We start from the raw sequence: 20,237 nt of genomic DNA, 5'->3' as shown, positions 1-20,237 counted from the left end.
TAGCAATAAAAAAAGCCATCAACAAGATAAAAGTCATGATACCTATTGCAGCTTTATTAAAGGAATTACAGGCATTTTTATCTTCTGTTTTGAATACATTAATTAATGCTCAATGCAGGTATAGTAATAGCAGCACTCCATGAATTTTCATTTCTTTATTCGATGACAGCCAACTTTTTACCGATATAACTAGTTAATATATCGACTATTTTTAAGAGACAATTTGATAGGCTAGAAATTCTCTTCGTCAATGTGCTCTACTTTGTGTCACAAATATAAAAGATTACCCATTTGTCTTTAGGTATCTTTGTGTAAAATTTCTATTAGATATGGCAAATGCTGAAATGTATAGTAAAGCGTGGTTTAAGTAAAATTAATATATAGCAGTTACTACTGTACCTTTAACTAAGCAAAAAAGTTAGACGCTATCATTATTTTATTCAGTAGCTCTCATTGCCATCTTTTCAACTGACGCTTATAACAAATACTATTCAAAACAAGTTCATAAATTTTAGATATAAAATAACAAAGAAATGCGTGGAAGACAAGAAAAATATGCTCTAATAAATTTGAAAACATATGTAAATATTATGTACAATACTAGTGAAATAAGTTACACTAGTAATAACATCCTATTCAACGGAGTCAAGATCGCGTCCTTTTATCTTTCAGGAAGCAATAACTTTATAAGATGATCAATTGCGTAATAAGACATTGTCGTCATGTTATCAACTATCAAAATACAAAAAGTTGCATTGGATGGGTGATCGACGATAGGCTTAAAACTCCATGCGCTTAATTCTCTAATACTCTGTATTTCAGCCTGTTTTAAAATTCGATAAATCTCATATTATTAGATTGAAATCTTCATGTAATTAATTCTTTAACGATTTATATTTAAACATAACTCAAAATAAATAAATAAAATCCGTCTTTACATTGAAATCTACACATAATTAGCCTAAAAAATTGAGACCTTTTTGCAGTCGATTCTTGATGACCTGTACCAGTACGTATTTAAGCTTGTCTAAAATTCAATAAATCTGACATTTTAGATTAAAGTCTTTTATTACTATCTCTTTAATGCTGCAGTTTTAAATCACCTCATCCTTGAATAATTGCTGATGCAAAAAATAAATAATTAAGTGGTAATATCTCTATCAAAGTGGATAGACGTGCTTCGTAAATCAATCCCACATTAAGCACGCTATTTTAGCTAACATTGAAAATTGACTATAAAAAATTATATAAAAACAATTTTAAGTTAAGCAATAACTCGATCAGCTGCTTATAATATTTTTCGCTAAATTTTTAACAAAATTAGGCGGAAGTAATACTTAGTCTAAATAACTTTTACTATTACTAAATAATCCAAAGCAATATTAATACTTTTAGTATAAATTAAATTTGACTTTCAATCATTTAGCTCGTAGTCTATCTCATTTAATTATTACTGCATACATTTTATACTTCTCAATTTCATCCTTTATTTATTGTAGTTCACCTTGAAAATAGTAATATCCCCTTGTTCCATTCCTAGCAAACAAAAATTAATCATGATATATTATCAATATTGACAAGTTTAGCGACGAACCTCTTGTTCTACAACCAAATTAGCTGTTTAATATTTAAGTTCCATAGATAGCAATCTAGGGATAGTACGTTTCCATGAATTGATTGACCCTACACTGATCCATGTTCTAGGAATTATTCTAAGCTTCCTTATGGTACTATTGTTGGTGGTGCTATTGTTTGGTTAAAAACTGATCTTGTTTTACCCCTTTTTGTTCTGAAACGTGGCCATCAATACAGTATTAGTCATAGTCAACGGGACTATCCTCAAACGTAAATTCAAAATTGATATAAATTTACAATTTGCGAAAAAACTACTTATCGTATATTATCAAACTGGATCAACAAAGCAAATCTGTGAATCGTGATAATATAGTCAGTATCACAACACAAGCGGAAGATGAATTTATTTAATTTATAAATGGTCTTTTTCTGATATTTATTTAAATTAATCAGCATTTAAAATTTTTATTGGTATTGATATCGGAGGAATGGCGTAATTTAATCATACACGTATAATGATAACATATAGAGTACAAGCAAATCTATCATAACCATTGCAGATTGTGAATGATTAAAAATTTTCCTCCAAAATGTCGATTTTTATATTATTTAAAATCATTCACACCACTTTCTTATCCATTTTCCATATTGCTTTTATTAAATTAAGCTTTTTTTATCTATATTATTAAATTTCCATAAGCCATATTGATGATAGCATATAATCCAATATCTCTATTAGAAATATTATTCAATCACACTTATGTGCTCATCACTCAATAGAATATAAAATAGACACTATTGTCTGTAGAGTAGATGACGCTTATTCTTCGGTAATATTTATCAATGGTTAATAATCTATCTGGAACACCATAAAAAAGAAAAAATTCCATAATTAATTAAAACCTAAGGGTTATTCTATTATAATAAAGGATCAAAGTAAGCAAATCGGTAGGCATTGAATATGGATACTGCACCAGACTTGATTGAAAACGTAACTATAGAGAAGTGATTTGTCTTTTGAACATGACCCTCTTATAATTATAAATAATCAAAGCAAAATATGTCAACACTATCAACCAAATTAAGCTGCAACGTTTTTCCATTCACCCGTACCTAGGACAGATTTATAACAATCATTGTTGATTTCTATTCAAAATAGAAATAATAGACGATATTAACGTCGGCTACCGTGGTATTCAAGATTTAAGGCGCGTTAAAGATTTAGAATAATAAATATAAAATCGTCCGGTAAAATTTCAAGTCAATTCAATTCTTTTCGTTTAATTCAAGAGTAGGGAATGAAGATAAATGACTTGATTTATTCCTCCGTACTAAATTAATCTTCGGTTCAAGATATCATTTATCAACTTATTATCACAACATTTTACAGAGCAACAATTGATTCCGAATTCAGCTTTGTTCCTTTACGTCATGCTATCAAAAGATTTATTACCTGAAGTCATTCTTGCTGTCTACACGCAAATAGGCAAGTTTGCAAATTAGGTAAAGGAGTAAGACGAATAGGCTTATATTTCAATGAATAACTTAAAGACAAACAAAAGTTAACTCAATAATATATCTGTTGGCCCACACGCTATTAGAACAGCATATTTTACAATTACCGCTGTTTTCTATTCATCAATAATTTACATTGGCATCGGCCTTTTATTTTTATATCAAAACAACTTGATCTTCAATTGTGATCTATTATGTCTTACTATTATAAATTACTTTGATATCCATGAAATTTAGCTGATTTTTACATATTTAAAATTTTATCGCAGGCGAAAGATAAATTGTCGAAAGAAAAAGATATAACTAGATTTATAATTTCTAAAGTATATTCAACTTCAATATCATGACTTAAAGGTGATATCGACAATCTAGATTGAGTTTCATATCCATTATCGATTGCATTTACGGATGGCCATACTAAGAATTGGGGAATAATCTGTCTCAAGATAGCTTCGATCAATCTATGCTCAATTTTCGCCCTTTCATCGACTGCGTACTAATTTCGAAAGTAAAAGCATGATCAGTCTTTATGTTTTTAATCGTGTATTGACTGCTAAAATTATTGCATGGTTATGCGGACCACTTGGTCTACTAGCTAATATTGGTGTTATTAAAATGACATGGAAATACATACGACCATCGGTTAGAATTAATCATGCTACTCATACAAGTTCAAAACGTAGAAATCTCAGTTATGCATTTATACTCGTAAAGAAAAAAGACCGTAAATTAAGCCGAGTAGCATCATTATTTTTTTTTAATTTAAGTCTCGCTGATATCTTCTCATGTTTGTATATTACTATATTGGCTATTTGTGACATTTCTATCTTGACGGTAGATGAAATTACGCAATGCAATGGTAGTTATAATGGATGCATTACAGTTTGGAATGATCGACCATCAAGATGGAGCCAAAGTCGTCTCTGCCACTTTTTACGGTTTATTGCTATTGCAGGGTGTTTAGCTTCTGCTTGTTTCACATTGGCCATTACTGCCGATCGTTTAATTCTCCTTCTTTATCCACTCAAATTAAATCGTCGTTCAACTTTCAAAGGTGGCCTAATGATTTGTTTCGGCATTTGGCTACTTGCCATCGGTTGGGGTTGCGCTACTTGTATCATTGTCATTAATACGGCTACTTCGGAACCTATCTCGTATTATTCTCATCGTCATTTTAATCAATCACATCCAATATTACCTAGCTGGTACAGTAATCTTTGCTTAATTGATAATTTACAAAATACTAATGTTGCTGGTTTCGCTATTTTTATTACCATGAATATTGCCCTTATATATTTGATTACTCTAATTGTCTATATCGTAATTACTTTACGATTGCGTAAAGCTCGATTAGATTCACAGAAGCAAGAAAGCCCATCTTTGACCAGCTTTCGTCGTTCTAATCGATATGCTGAATATAGCATTATTTGCAATGGATTAATTGTCTTAAGTAATATTTTATGCTGGACACCAAGCGTGTTTTGGGTTATTTTTTTTACATCAGACAACAAACTTATAGATATATCACAATCTCGTCCAATTGGTACCATATCCATTCTACTATTCACAGTGAACGGTTTAACTAATCCAATTATATTTCTCGTTTTATATATCATAACACGTACAAAATAAGGCTGAGAATGAATTCAAACGTTAACTACCATATATTCTTTAATTTAATACAATAAGAGGATGACCTTAGTTTAAGGAAACAGGATAGCTGCTATGATTATAAGAATTATTCTTGATTATTTATTAGTTTATACAACCATTATGTAAAAGGATATTAAACTTCTATTTTTGGTCCTTTATTCTATGACTTCTTCTTGAATTCAAATCATCGATTTAATTAAGTATATTTAACTAATGAAAGCTGTCAAAATCTCGTCATAAATAAGTTCTAGTGTCCTTGGTATAGATAAATTGCCATAGTTTACACTTTGATTAAATCCTTTATATTGCCATTAATTTATTGAAAAAAATTTTATAATACCTTAATTAAAAACAATTAAAACGAGATTCAGTCAATATAGGATTAAATTATTTTTTTATTATATGCGAATAGTATATGGCCATCATCCTCATCCAGGAATGGTCTATTTCTTTCTCAACTGTTTAAATTTGTAAAATTGGGATAGAAAAACATTTCAATTACGAAAAACGGTTTACTCAGTATTCCATCTCGATAATTGATATGTGTTTTCACGTATTTGTTGAATAGTAATTTAAAGAACGAACTGATTGTTCTAGTACTACAAAAAGAGTATCTGAAGAGGAAAAAATTGATTCGCAAAAGTAATAAAGGAACACTATAATTCGACGATATAGTTTTATTGAAATTAATTTGGCATTGTAACTATGCAACAATGATCGACTTAAAATTATTTGTAATCTTAATGAAAGCAGGCTATAGGAGGAAGCCAAAGTAGAATGAGATAGACTGGCGCAGATATATAGTGCGATTCTGAAATCCTCTTGTTATAGCTGATACGACTATCAATTGAATTTCTTTATTAACTATGTCCAAATTGTGCTATACGATATTTACACGGTTCATCATTTTATAGAGTACAGGCTACTCGCCATTTGGTGTATCAATGTCGCCACATATTAACTAACTGGCTGGAAATTCTATAGGAAAGTTAATTTAGAAGAGAAATGAAATCGATTTCAATATTATCCGACAATAAATTTATCTATTCATGTATTTCATTTATTGTATTTCTCTTGTTGTGCTACCATATTTATGATGTAATATCACTTGATGCTGCTACTAATATCCATGCCACTGCTTTTATGCAGATTTATTGGTATATCATATGATATTTCGAATTACAGTTACAGTATTTATAAGAATGAAATTATTTTGCCTATTACAATTACATATTGTGTGTGTACAAAATAATTTTAAAGCACCAATCCATTTAGAAATTATAGGCCGGATAAAATACTTATAATTCTACATTTTGGCTTAAGATTACCAAAAGTATCAAAGAATTCTATATATATGCGTAGTACTCATATTGCAAGAAAGAAACCTGCTCCAGTAATCCCTCTAACAAATTTAAATATCGGTTTATACTTTCTAAAATTATATCAGGACCACAGAAATTCATTTACGACAAAAACATTTTACAGATCACGTAGTATTTTACAAGTTCTTCATGCCCATGTGCAGGCTAGTCTCGGGTATAAATAAAAAATCGTTTTATTTATAGCCTTCTATGTATAGCATTAAAAAAAATTCATTATTTAGTAATAAATATATAACTAGCATCAAGGGATAGTAAGTGCTAGCAATTTAGCATTCAAGCAAGATTACTAAGATAATATTACAACAACAAGTTAATAGAATAGATTTTACTACCATCTAGGGGCAATTAAGGTTCCTTAACAGTTAAAAATTCCGTTAAGAATATTAATATAATCAATGAGATATAAAAAATCTATGGCTTTCAATTTTGTTTGATACACCGGTAAAAAAGATTACTCTGTTAAGCTACTCTATCGTGTGATTTTGGCATTGTAATGCAATCCTTCTAGTCGTATATAACCAACATTTAAATACTGTACTTAATCAAGATCATAGTTAATATCAACATTTGGTAAGAATTACTTAACAAGCCTACATTAGTAATAAGGATAAGTCTGACAAAAACAATTATTACGACAATATTATGCTTGTCTGCAAATCTTCCTTCATACGCATTCCTACCATTATTAACCTATACATCTAAACGTCACCAATAACATGAATATATGGAGCGTTGTAATAATACCATGTCAGAAATGCTGCAAACTTTTACAGTTATAACCAAGCCGCTGATTCGAATTATTTATTGATGAACTTTTTAAAGTAAATCTGATAATAAAAATATTGAACATTATGGAACTTACACCTTTGAGCAAAAACTCATTTTATCAAGTACTTAACGATACAATAAATGGTACAGCCTCAAATAGCATGAGTTTTGAAATCGATCGGTACCGACTGATTTCTTCATAGTTGACTAAATGATAACTCACGGTAGTCGTGCAATGCTTTACTTGATGCATATTCGTTCTGATAAAATATCACATTTTCTTAGTATGGATTTTTTTAAGGATAGCTGCAGAACATTCCGCAAATGACACATGCAAAATTACTGCTTATTAAGCTATAAAAAAATTTATGGTACATAGATTGAAAATATTGAGCAAATTAAAAATAATTTTGCTACATAAAATAGGTTTTATAAATCGTTCTCTCTATTTGATTCGTTTCCGATGTGGGATAACTTTTTCTAGCGAGCTTGCCCAATTCTTGCATTCAGCATATGCCAGCAGTATTTCAAACACTACGTTAATAAAAAAAGATAAATGAGGATTGCATTTAAAATTAGGGTTCAACTATAAAAAGCTAAACGCAAATATCTTTCGCTATACCGTGATTTACACAAAGGACGCTCCTTGATGCCAAATTTATATATTTCTTTATAGGTAATTGAGCATGTTTAATGCCATACTTGTTAGCTAATTTCATGCAAATTCCCTTTATGATGTGAATTCAATACAAGTCCGTTATTATTTAATATAATGGTGAATTGATCATGATTTATTGCAAGAATTTATATGATAAATATGCCATTCATTTATAATTAATCGATCAGTGAGCGAATTGCGACACATAGTTACATTTTGTAGATTTACTATCTTATAATAGTACAGAAGGTAACCTTATGGAAATTATGGTCAACTAGTCCTCCAATTATATACACAGAGTTTGGATCCAGATCTATGATAACAAGGCAAAGTTATGATTGTTGATCAAATAAATCGTGCATTAAGTACTCACCGGTACGATTAAAAAACTAAATTTTCATTTACTGTATACTATCGGAGTAAAACTGCATGACCATTATCACACAAGACCTTTTAAGACATTGGATGAATCCGACGTTAAATATACTATTTCTTCCTTCTTAAATATGTCTAAGAATGACTCCGATTTTCTGTAAACCTATGATAATAGTTATTTAGGCCAGTATAAAACAAAACAGTATCTAAACAGTATACTGTGAAAGTATAACTCACATCCCATTTGTCGTATCCACTAACAGCGTCTTTGAACCTCTGCTCAGATCTACCACCTAAACCGGTTATATAAAACTACCAAAGCCACATGAAATACCGTAATAAGTCATTGCAAAGCTAGTAACTTTGATATTACGTAGTAGAATTCACATTTAATTCTGCAGAATCTTTCAGAATGGGCGTTGATGGTTTACAAGCAATAAAAATTTTTACCTGTAAAGCGTGTTCAGCTCGTCTATTTTCAGCATAGCAACGTTGTAGCTGCTTTAGTAATTTTGCAATGTCCTGTAATTTCAGCAAACGTTGTAGAGGCTTTTAAACACTAATGGTATATTATAGACGAGTATAATGATACGCGTACTGTATTCATAAACATCTTGCACCAAGACTAACCCCATCCGTCATTAGATGATCAAAGCTCATATCAATGGCCACACGAATGTTGCTTGCACATTTACTACTCATAGATTTGATAGCCCTAGGTTGCACATCTGTTGAACAAGAGATTACGTTTTAAACAAAATTCCTATATAACCTATATCCAAACGTGTGAACTAGCGTACATTTGAATACGTACAAGTATCACTCAAGATGCTGCTTTGCAAATCAAATATTATACTGTATTAGATTTAAAGATACATATGCTCGTACAGTCGTAAGGATATACACATATATATACATACCACCATTTGCTATGCGAAGACGTCTTCGTTCTTTTCTTTTTATCCTTTCCTGCTTTCTATAATACCAAATATTACTATCTATTATTTCATATTAAGATTTTGAATATATACGAATGATACACATTGGATTTCATTTTTTATTTATTAACAGATATACTATACAGTGCATAGGTATAAAATATAATAAACGGATAGATGTATCGGTAAATAGCAGTATTCCTTACGCTAGGATAGGGCGAAAGGAATTTCAATATTACTAAGTTTGTTTATAAGAACAGCACGATTGCATGCTACTCTCATTACTTTACGAGAATGTACAGTAGAGAGCAAGCAATGCAAGCATACAAACATGAGTAAAGTGCGTAATCTGCTATCAAACTTTACCTATTGGATTTTACTTTCTCCAGCAGTCTTTGCCTTCTCGCTATTTTCTTTATTTGGTTTTTAGTTAATTCCTGACCAGTTTGAGAAGTTGATGGCTGAAGTGGCTTTGGATCTGTATCTTGGATGGCTTGCTTTTCAGAGGAATCATCAGCATCCGCTTGACTAGAGCAAGACATTTTTTTCCAATCGTAAAATAAATTACGGCTTAAACTTTACAAGCCTTGACTAAAACTCATTCAGTACTCTTGTATACGATGCTAATAGCTGTAGAAGATCTTTAAGTTTACAAAAATGGCTGGCAAGGATACTCGCAAGCAAATCCCAACCTCCCAACTGGACTTTGCCGCAGTAGATCTACCTACAGTCTCTATCTGTGCAGTACTGTACTGCGCAATTGGTTTCGTGTTACGTCCAGACAGACAGACGTCTATGTAAAGCAACTACTATGCTGTACTGACAGTACTGTACTGTACGGACAGTACAGTACAGTATAAATTCCATAGTAGTCTACGAAACCACAGATTATTTGTAGTGAAATACTAGTGCTTGATGGTCCTGTTACAGTCATAGTACCGTAACAACAGCCAGGCTCATGGTCTAATACTTACCAAAGTGGCGCTAGATGTGAGCACACTGGGCAGTGACTCACTGACTCCGAGTAGGTCGTTGACAAGGCAACCTCGATAGGATTCGATAAAATGCGATACAAAATGGACAACTCCGATGAGGTATGGGTTAGAAATTGGACTGATTGATTAGTTATTTGAAGATACAGCCATTATAGTATATTGTATATTGGTAGTTATTTGTTCGTTCTTGGATCCATCGCTGAAATGATATTATTATTGCTTCTTTATTATGATGATAGCAATAATAACCAGAATTTATTTGTTGTTTATGTTTAAAAATTTTTCAACTGTTGAAATGCGGCCGGTTGATTCGTAAATAGTATAGTATCATTAATTAGTCTATGCTGTGTCGTAGTAACGTTTAATTAATGATGATCTATGGCAATTCTTATGCTATAGACGTGTATGTGAATCGCTAAAAGCCCAACGTTTTCTCACAGACAGTAACGTACCGTACTTCTACTTCTGCATATGTTGAAGTTGTTTGTAAATATGCTATTTTCCGTAGACGTCGATAGTGGTAGAGTAGAGTTATTCTTAATTGGCAAATTTCAACTAATTACTGTAGTCATATGTTTTCAAGGTATGTTAGTATCACGAAGCAAAGCACTAAGCCAGATAGAATAATCAATGTTGCTTATAAAGTAATCATAGAGGATGGCTAGGCTGATGAAATGAGGTACTTACATTCGCACTATAGACATAAAAAGTTAAAACCCATTCATTACAATTTTCTATTCATTTAGTCATGATGCAGTTCAAATTACTTACACTGTACATAAACTAAATGGCTAGTTTTACCTCATAAAAATAAATTAAATCTGTGGTATTCGATATTTCATTTATACGATTTCTCATAACAGCCTGATGTATGCTATACCCGTGTGTTTTCGAAATTTACCGAATTTTACGAAATTCACGCCCTTATATTAATATCTTTTATTTAAAATCTTACGGATTAGTCAAACTTGGACAAGGAAAGGTTAAATCAATTCGTGGCAAGAGCATTGTCGGAAAGTAACCGGTGAGAATATTGTTACCTCATATTTCTATTAAGATAGGTACATTGTTGGATTACGGTAGAATGTTAACTTGTATTGACTATCTATCATAAGGTTACAGTATTATTACTGTATAATGAGAAGTGAATACCTTAGGTACTTCAAAGACTATCTAATCCTAGAATATAGACTTTCACTAATCTCAGAGGTGACTGTAGGCCTAAGATAAGATTAATCAGTGCCCAATCCCGCACACTTTATTCTTGATTGTTAGCCGAAAACTATTTGAAAGATGAAGATGCTAAAAATAATGAATCGCGTTTAAACTTTTAAGGGCAATATCTTGATTGCATCGATCTTTACTGTGTATAATTGATAATACGTTAGTTATTACAACCAGATATTTTCCCATGGTTACGTAATATAAGAATGGAAGACTAGTGGGTAGCAGTTTGCCTTACTTGCTCCAGATATCCATGCAACGATAGCTATGAAATAGGATGTTTGAATTTCGTCTATAGAATGCAAGGAGAAGTTAATAATGCCGAACAGCAAAGACAAGAACTAATTAACAACTACGGAAGTGAAGCAGTATCGGCTTGGATGCAAGAGCACGCTGAACAAGTCCTGAGTCAAGAAGAAATTCGATTGATACAAGGATCAACAAAACTGTTATCGTTAAATTAGAATTATCGGGTTCCTCTTTGCGAAATGATAATTGATTGAGATCGTCCCGTCGTCTCAATACATCTACTGGATTTACTGTAAATGCATCACTATAACTTTGCTTTCAGCGAATGTTTATTCAAAGCACTTTTGTAAGATTGTGAGTGTATGCATGACACTCTTTTTGCTATTCTACGTCATATTTTTGTTTAATAGATCTTCAATTTATCCCATCACTTTACGAATGCAAGTGTATAGCCTGCTTACAAGCAATTTAGTAGATCAGAATTAATGTTACTAAATCGAACGGTCTTACAGCCTAGTCTCTAATTTACTTTTATCAAAGTGCGTCCTTGCAACGTCATTGTATTGTTCAAATCGAATGCATGCAAGGTGTTCCATAGGGAACAAAATGATCAAGTTTCAAGTAGTGATTAGTCTGTATTGGTTGACCACCGACCACAAGCCTTGTTGCGAAATGGTAATTTACGGACGAATCTACAAAATCGTACAGCATCTTCCTTGATTTATCGAGATAATTATACGATCTGCTCTGATACTCAGTAATAAACGATGCTCACGAATAAGACACAAATTTGTGTGATGCAAATGTTAAAGTAAGCTTGAAGGATTCAATTTGCTTTCAAATTGAAATTTCATTTCTTCATTTGTTTACTGTACAGCATCATTAAATTATCATTGGTAGGAAATTACAGTACTATAGCGGTGATAAGTCTCAACTCCAATCGTAATAATTATAATTGGTTGCAAGTCATCCTTTCAATTGACTGGCCAGAGCAAGCAACGTGTATATGATTATATATTTGCAGTTGTCATGTATAATGCTCTGATAAAGAATATATCGCTACGGTAGTAGCAAGACTTGAGCTAATTATGCGTAGCTTGGTAGATATCGGAGACCTAAAATCAATACTTTAGTTTATTTTTAATAAACCAATAATTATAATACGCTCATGGTGAACCGTGACAGTATGATTTCAGCCAAGTTTGAATGAATGCAACAGATATGTCCCACGCTGCGCTCAATTCAGTATTATAATCACAGTGGAATTATAATTTAACCTAATGAGCAAATAGATATCATGTCGAATACTCTGGCCATGATGGATACAGTAACAGCATGACTAGAGTTCATTTTGAATGAGTCTAGTTATTATCATGTCCAACGCGGTCAAAATCCTGACCTCATCTAGTACTGTATGAAAGTAGACATGATGTCGAATGCTGCTGCGGCCATTAGAATCTTGACGCAGTAATATCATGGCTGGAACTCATTTTGAAAATGCGCCTAGCAACTATCATGTGCAACGTTGTGTGGTCATCGGTGATATTGACATAGTAAATGATAACTTTGTTGAATCCATCAGCAGATATCATGTCTAATCCTACTCTGGCCATTGGGATATTGACACAGTAACAGCATGATTTGAGCTCATTTTGAATATTGTCTTGTGTTGAATGTTAGGGTTGGAACAACTATCATGTGCAACGTTGTGTGGTCATCGGTGATATTGACATAGTAAATGATAACTTTGTTGAATCCATCGGCAGATATCATGTCTAATCCTACTCTGGCCATTGGGATATTGACACAGTAATAGCATGACTTGAGCTCATTTTGAATATTGTCTTGTGTTGAATGTTAGGGTTGGAACAACTATCATGTGCAACGTTGTGTGGTCATTGGTGATATTGACATAGTAAATGATAACTTTGTTGAATCCATCGGCAGATATCATGTCTAATCCCACTCTGGCCATTGGGATATTGACACAGTAACAGCATGACTTGAGCTCATTTTGAATATTGTCTTGTGTTGAATGTTAGGGTTGGACACTCTTGTCATCAGAATACCGACACAGTAGAATGACAACATTGGTTGATTTTGCACGGGTCCATTGGATATCCTGTACAACGATCTCGTTCAACAAGATCAATATGATGATGACTAACTCTGGGTAAAAATTTCCAATATCAATATCGCAGGCTAGCAACTGGCTGTAGGCATCAGTGTGCCTGCAACGTCCATTTTGGCTGCGATGCCTTTTCAATCTGTAGCTATAGAGTATCGAGTACGATGCGATACCTGGGTTGGAAAGCAAGGAGGCAGACTCTGCTTTGAGCATCGATTCATCTTTTCTGTACGTCCAATCTCCATCTCCCAGCTCTGATCTGTTGGGGCTGTACAGTGTACAGTGTACAGTACCGCAGTCGGAATGCAGTCCATGGTTCGGTTTAGTGTTGCATACTGCTGACGACAGTCATACAGAACAGTACAGTTTTCTCGCGATATTTTAGTGTTGTACTGTACACTTCAATTCGATCATATCGATCATCCAGGTACCGAACCAAACCGAACCGAACCTTTCTCAAGTCTAATTAGTTGTCACACGCGTCACGTCAAGCGCGCACACGTGTTACTATGATGATCAACCTAGACCTGACGTCAACCTGTCCTACTGTATCACCTCTACAGTCTACAGTACTGTACTGTACACTGCAATCATACAGAACAGTACAGTACCCTACAGTGTACAGTACTGTACAGTACATTTTAGTAGTGTACAGTACTGTACTTATACTCTTCAATTATTAGATGTCATACTCGCAACGTCAAACGCGCTCACGTGTTACTATGAACGTCAACCGGTCCGACGGTGTCACCTCGACAGTACTAGTCTACAGTCTACCTCTACAGTGTCTGCACCGTAGTCTACAGTACCGTACTGTAGCAGCCAGGGGTCAGGGCTGGCTGCCATCCGTCCTCGTCGCATCCACGTTGTTTTTACTGGATTGGCAATCTGCAGCTTTTTCAACCTCCGTGATCGGCCAATTCTGGACTTTTGCCATCTAGGTACGCCTGCCACGCCATTCTTGCTGCAAGGAAAGACAAGTTATTCTGCCTAGATTATTAGTGCCGTGCACGATTGGCAGTAAAGAAACACCTTCAACCATCGCTAAAGGAAGAAGGAGCACCCTTGTCACTCAACGAGGTCAGCCAAGATCCTACAGGCTATAGCCAGTCATCGTCGTCAACCACTGGACGATCTGTCATTTTTTGCCAACGTTATTGCAAGGTAGTTCACGTTGTAGTACCCAATCAATCATTTGAAATGGATAAAGTAAGGGCGAGATTAGCCCATGCGATGATGAGAATAGGATACACTAAATGCCATTTCTTTGTAAATTGAATAGTTGAATCGATTGAGTAATCCTACAAGATGTTGGTTCTATTTGAAACATCGTCTGGATATGCAATCTTTAAGGTACTCCAATGCTTCATCAATCGGCTTGTCTTCAAGCATGATAGGCACAACGTAGACTGAAGGATACCATAGGTTTTGCCTAGAATAGTCTTACGGCAACCAACTGATCCATGAACAATATACAATGCAAGCATCCAAGAGCTCATAGCATTTTTTTTTTGGTAACTTTTTAGGTCTTGAATGAGAAGAAATTACAACAGGCTGACAACTTGTATAAGGAATTCATTTCACCAGATGAAGCCAACAAATTGTAAATACCTACTGTAGGCTGATTATCTTGCCAAGCTAGCACCATTGGTACCTTAGTTTGTAATCACTGTATTTGCATATACAATAAATCAGTGTACTACTGTACTGTCATGTCATGAAATCAATGAGTCAAGGCACATCTTTCCATTGCGTTTGAAATGAGTAGTTGTGCCGTATTTGACTGTCTTGCTGCAATCAAAAATAATAACCACAGTCTAGTGGATGCAGTTGAAATATCATGCCTTGTACACTGTGCATCTTACAATAGGTAGTGTCTACAGAGATTGCACTATTTTCTCCAGGTAATCCGCTACTATTTCTCAGCAAAAGCTACAGTAGAATGTGTACGGATTATCTTACTACCTGGAAAGTCTTACCTGACTCTCTTAAAGGGTAGCGATAGTCATCACCTTTTCCACCATCAACGTTATAATAAACTGTATAGACTAGCTTGCTAGCTTGGAGTCTTTGCTTTAGCCAGTCAATCAGACAAACCGTAATCGAATAGCCTTACAAATAATGGATTTTTCTACTCGTGATAGCATCAAGCTAAAGCACTTTCAGAAATTCGAAGATACCACTGAGGCTTTGGCTGGTTAGTTTCAATCTTAAATTAAATGATATCAACTTGTAATTTTTTTCCTTTCGCTATTCTCTTCTGGATTGTGCAATATGCATTGCACCTGTATAAAATCTGGAGTTTTACGTGCATAGAGATAGAGTATAAATAGTAAATTGTTCATGATTTAAGCACAAGTTACTCTACTGGTGAATACAAATAACAATCATAAGCAATCTTATAGCTCATAGCTCCTTTTGCAACATCTTGTGAGATAGATAGTCGTAGATACCAAAATCAACAATGACTGAACGCTAGAGTAAATGTTGCCTTCTTTTCCTTTCAATCATATTATAGCTGCAACGGCAGTTGTAGAAGGTAAAGTCAGTAAGAAACTGAAAAAAATCTTGAAGAAGGCCTATGCCAAAGATATACACGACGAACTTGCCGTAGCTGATGCTAAATTAGGCAATGCCATCAAAGTTAGTTTCGTCATCTTCACTTGCTACTACTTTATAAATCGTTTAGATAGCTTAATTTCCTTACAAACCAATTTGGGGGTTATTGTTTTACTACAAATCCCGATTTTGCACTTAGGAAAAAACTGGGATAGCTTGTGTTTGTAACAATGCCATACATGAATTAACTAGAGGAATACGAAGTCAAATGAACGAATTGATAACCGGTAAGACTTTTTCTTTCTCTAAAGAAATTTCATAGTTCTGAATAGTTAAAAAACATTGACTAATCACCTATTCTATGAAAGGTTTGCCGGAAAAAGAAATGAGTGCTATGGCTCTTGGTCTAGCTCATAGGTAGCCACTTGCTTATACATAATCTTAATTTTATCCATTTCTATATTGCATTTTGAAAGTGAAATCATCTCTATTTGCTATTTATAATTTATACTATAGCCTCTCACGTTACAAGTTGAAATTTAGCCCAGACAAAGTCGACACAATGATCGTTCAAGCTATATGTAAGTGAAATGACTACCTAAATAACTAGAAGATGGTAATAAAATTACTACTGTACTTTACTTTCATCGACGTTCTGAAGTTATATTATTTTCCTAAACCTGTAATTTACAAATGCTTTTGTATTCCAACCATAGCCTTACTAGATGATTTAGATAAAGAATTGAACAATTACGTTATGCGTTGCCGTGAATGGTATGGTTGGCATTTCCCTGAATTGGGCAAAATTGTATCGGACCACTTGGTCTTTGTCAAGACAATCAATGCGATCGGTATGTCAGCTAATTACTAAGCAATTTTATTATATGGACATGTATAAATTAATGAATATTGATCATAAATGTTTATCTATGATTATAAGGTATGAGAAACAATACGTCGAGTACAGATTTATCATCGATTCTTCCCGAAGAAGTAGAGGCTGAGATTAAAGAAGCTGCAGAAATTTCCATGGGTACAGAGGTAGACAAAATTCGTACTACATCCCTTATTACGAAATAGTACTTTTTAACATAGTGCATGTAGCTTAAGCTAACTCAGCTTAATGATCTCTGTTTTGATAGATATCTGTAGATGATATTGAAAACATCAAATATTTGTGCAATCAGGTTAGTAAAATGTCAAAATAAAGTTTTTAATGTAGAGATAATTAGAGAATAAATAGGATTGCTCTGTGTCTCTATCATAGGTCATTGAAGTCAGTAATTATCGTACAGAACTGTACGAATATATTAAGAATCGCATGACCGCTATTGCTCCTAATTTAACACTATTAGTTGGCGAGTTGGTGGGAGCAAGATTAATTGCACATGCTGGTATAGTAATTATGAATGAGTAGAAATGGTGCTGTGGTCATTTACTGACTAAAAGTTTCTTCTGTAATCTCTTGTAGGTTCCTTGCTCAATCTTGCTAAATATCCAGCCTCAACTGTGCAAATTCTTGGCGCCGAAAAAGCACTATTTCGGTTAATTTTTACAGTTAATACGTAGTGAACCTCAATAACATTTTTACTTATTCCAATTTATTGATCAAAATTAGAGCTTTAAAAACCAAACATGACACACCAAAATATGGTCTTATTTATCATGCTTCACTAGTTGGTCAGTCTAATCCTAAGAATAAAGGAAAGGTACGCCGTTAATGTATCTTGTAATAAAACCCATTGAAACTTTTACGAAGCAATAATTACTTACGCAATTTACTCTAAAAAAACTATTTGTAGATATCACGTATGCTGGCTGCTAAAACTTCACTAGCTGCTCGAGTCGATGCACTAGGCGAAGAATCAAATACTGATGTTGGAATTGATGGAAGAGCAAAACTTGAGATACGCCTAAAGAGTTTAGAAGAAGGCCATGTATGCAACGTTAATTACGTCTTTGTTCTTATCCTGTAAAATTAGTTGTACTGACTATCATTTATTGGGTAATGTTAGATGAAGAAAATTAGTGGTAGTGCCAAAAGCAGCGCCAAATTTGACAAGTATACTAATCAGAGGTAAGCTACCATGACTGCCATCTAATTTCATTTCGGAGATAGCAATGTTAGATCTAGTCATGAATTTGTCTTGCAGAAACTTAATATGATTTCATTTCATAATAGTCAAGTCCGCACTTATAATCCTGATACTGATTTCGTTGTTGGTAAAAAACGTAAACGTGAGGAAGATACTTCCGTCATTGCGGAAGCTAATGGTAAAGTTATTTTACTTGTTTCTGTTATATAGTACTCGTTTTCTGAGATTGAGAAAATTTAGTAACAACTTTGTATTGATCCGATTGCGTAGAAAGCATTAGTGAGAAAAAGAAGCTGATAGAAGTTTTAGAAGAAACCCCAAAGAAGAAAAAGAAGAAGGCAAAATTAGATAAATCTGGAGCTGCCTCAGCTAAGGTTATTTAAACGTAATCACGATGTTTCTTCATTTGCTCTTAAACTCTAGGACACAATATTTGCATTCAGTTAAGACAGCAATATACGATAGTGTATGTTATTGCTGCAACCTTTAGACCTTATATAAATTCTAAATATTAAGCTGAAGCTAGGGTTAGAGTTAGGCTAACTGGGTTAGAAATGTAGCGATAATTCTAGTGTGATATAGTATCCCTGATATTCATTGTAGAGCTTGTTCATTAATTACGATCTTTCTCCAATAGTCTGAAGAAAAGAAAGCGAAAAGCTCCAGTGAAGCAGCTGCTTCAGAAAGTTTTCAGGTATTACGAGTACTTGATAACTGATATCCTACATTGTAAACATTAACGGTAGAAAGATAGATGCTTATTGGACGTAATGCTTGTTGGCTTAATTACATCGCAAGTATTTAACTATTTTACGTTGTCTATTTATTAGACTCCAGTCAAAGAGAAGAAGAAGAAAGACAAGAAAGCTAAAGAAGAAGAATCTATGAATGTTGAGGTACTATATTGTAATATTTTCCGATGCATCAGTTTTAAACTTTACTAATTACAAAATAACATAGTAGTTTTTGGAAGGTGCATTAACTTACGTACGCGTATATGTAAAATTCTCGGTATTTAATTTGTAATCTTTTTATTTGTAGACCCCAACGGAACAAAAGCAAAAGAAGAAGGATAAGGTATGTGTCTTTCAATATAACACAAAGTCGGTAGAACATTATCCTTATATCGGTTTGCAGTATTCTCAATGGCTTTTCCATTATATTGAAAATATTAATTAGAAAAAGGATAAATCGAAAACTGCCAGTATAGTAGAAGAACCTGAAATGGTATAAAACCAATTTTTCTGAATACGTATATGCCTTCCTTAACGTTTGTCAACGATACATAGCGATGCACTTTGGTAATTTATTACGTTCCTCTTTGCTTAGATCGTTAGCTCAGATAAGAAAAAGAAAAAGGCGAAAAAGGAATCTGATACTCCTATATCTCCAGATGCGGTATATAGTATTTAAATACTTTTAGTGATAATTGTTAATGAGGAATGAATAATAACGAGTCCCTTGCTTTCTGTAGGGGTCTGCTAAGAAAAAGACAAAAAAGGCCAAGAAAGATGCAGAATCATCGGAAAAAGTGAGGGATAATTACTATCTGTATGACCGTTTCATTATCTCGGATAAGTGACTAGCAGCAATCTAATTAACTCAATAATTACCCTTGTTATTCTATAGGTTTCCAGCGAAAAGAAGAAAAAAAAAAAGTAAAGCATTGAAAGAATAGACTCTAGTCTTGTACTATTTTGATGCCATTGTACTTTAATCCTTTGCCTATGTGGCTTACGTAGCTACAGAAATTTTGTTTTTACTGTATTTCAATTGCTGTATTACGTAAACCCTTTATAACGACACAAATGCTTTTGTAAAGCGATTTGCATATAAATTCTGTCATATTAACATTAAATAAAATAAAAAATACTTTTATGTAAAAAACGTTGCTAATGTCGATAGAGCAGCTGGTCTCGTTATTTTAGAGCTAAAAGTCACATTCCTTGGGGTGCTTGCACTTCGCTAGAAGCCAGCTTAGAAATGTATAAATAGCATAAAAAGGAGTAAAATTTTAAATTTAATTACATCTTAAGGGCTATTGCCAAGCTGCAATAAAGCCTCAGAACGGCCTTCCAGATAAAAGCGAATACGTATAGTGAAGAAAACAGTAATACACTTT

General features: G+C 33.5%; 2 protein-coding genes across 2 annotated transcripts; one reads left to right on the top strand and one right to left on the bottom strand.

The window, feature by feature from the left end:
* Positions 1–7,990: 7,990 nt before the first annotated feature.
* TRIADDRAFT_60447 (uncharacterized protein) lies at positions 7,991–9,406 on the bottom strand (the record flags this gene model as incomplete). Its single annotated transcript, XM_002116352.1, has 6 exons — positions 7,991–8,089; positions 8,164–8,238; positions 8,377–8,448; positions 8,557–8,654; positions 8,847–8,902; positions 9,231–9,406. The coding sequence occupies 6 exons, from the start codon at positions 9,404–9,406 to the stop codon at positions 7,991–7,993; spliced, it is 576 nt and encodes a 191-aa protein (XP_002116388.1).
* A 5,362-nt stretch (positions 9,407–14,768) lies between these two features.
* On the top strand, positions 14,769–18,325 carry TRIADDRAFT_30778 (uncharacterized protein; the record flags this gene model as incomplete). Its single annotated transcript, XM_002116448.1, has 16 exons — positions 14,769–14,813; positions 14,987–15,063; positions 15,605–15,657; positions 15,979–16,103; positions 16,219–16,306; positions 16,388–16,436; positions 16,536–16,600; positions 16,736–16,870; positions 16,960–17,060; positions 17,162–17,206; positions 17,287–17,413; positions 17,491–17,563; positions 17,638–17,728; positions 17,822–17,956; positions 18,035–18,096; positions 18,202–18,325. The coding sequence occupies 16 exons, from the start codon at positions 14,769–14,771 to the stop codon at positions 18,323–18,325; spliced, it is 1,395 nt and encodes a 464-aa protein (XP_002116484.1).
* Positions 18,326–20,237: the final 1,912 nt, after the last annotated feature.

This window comes from Trichoplax adhaerens, genomic scaffold (assembly GCF_000150275.1).
Source record: "Trichoplax adhaerens TRIADscaffold_15 genomic scaffold, whole genome shotgun sequence".
Taxonomy (NCBI): Eukaryota; Metazoa; Placozoa; class Uniplacotomia; order Trichoplacea; family Trichoplacidae; genus Trichoplax; species Trichoplax adhaerens.
This window is presented reverse-complemented; position numbering and strand designations above follow the sequence as displayed.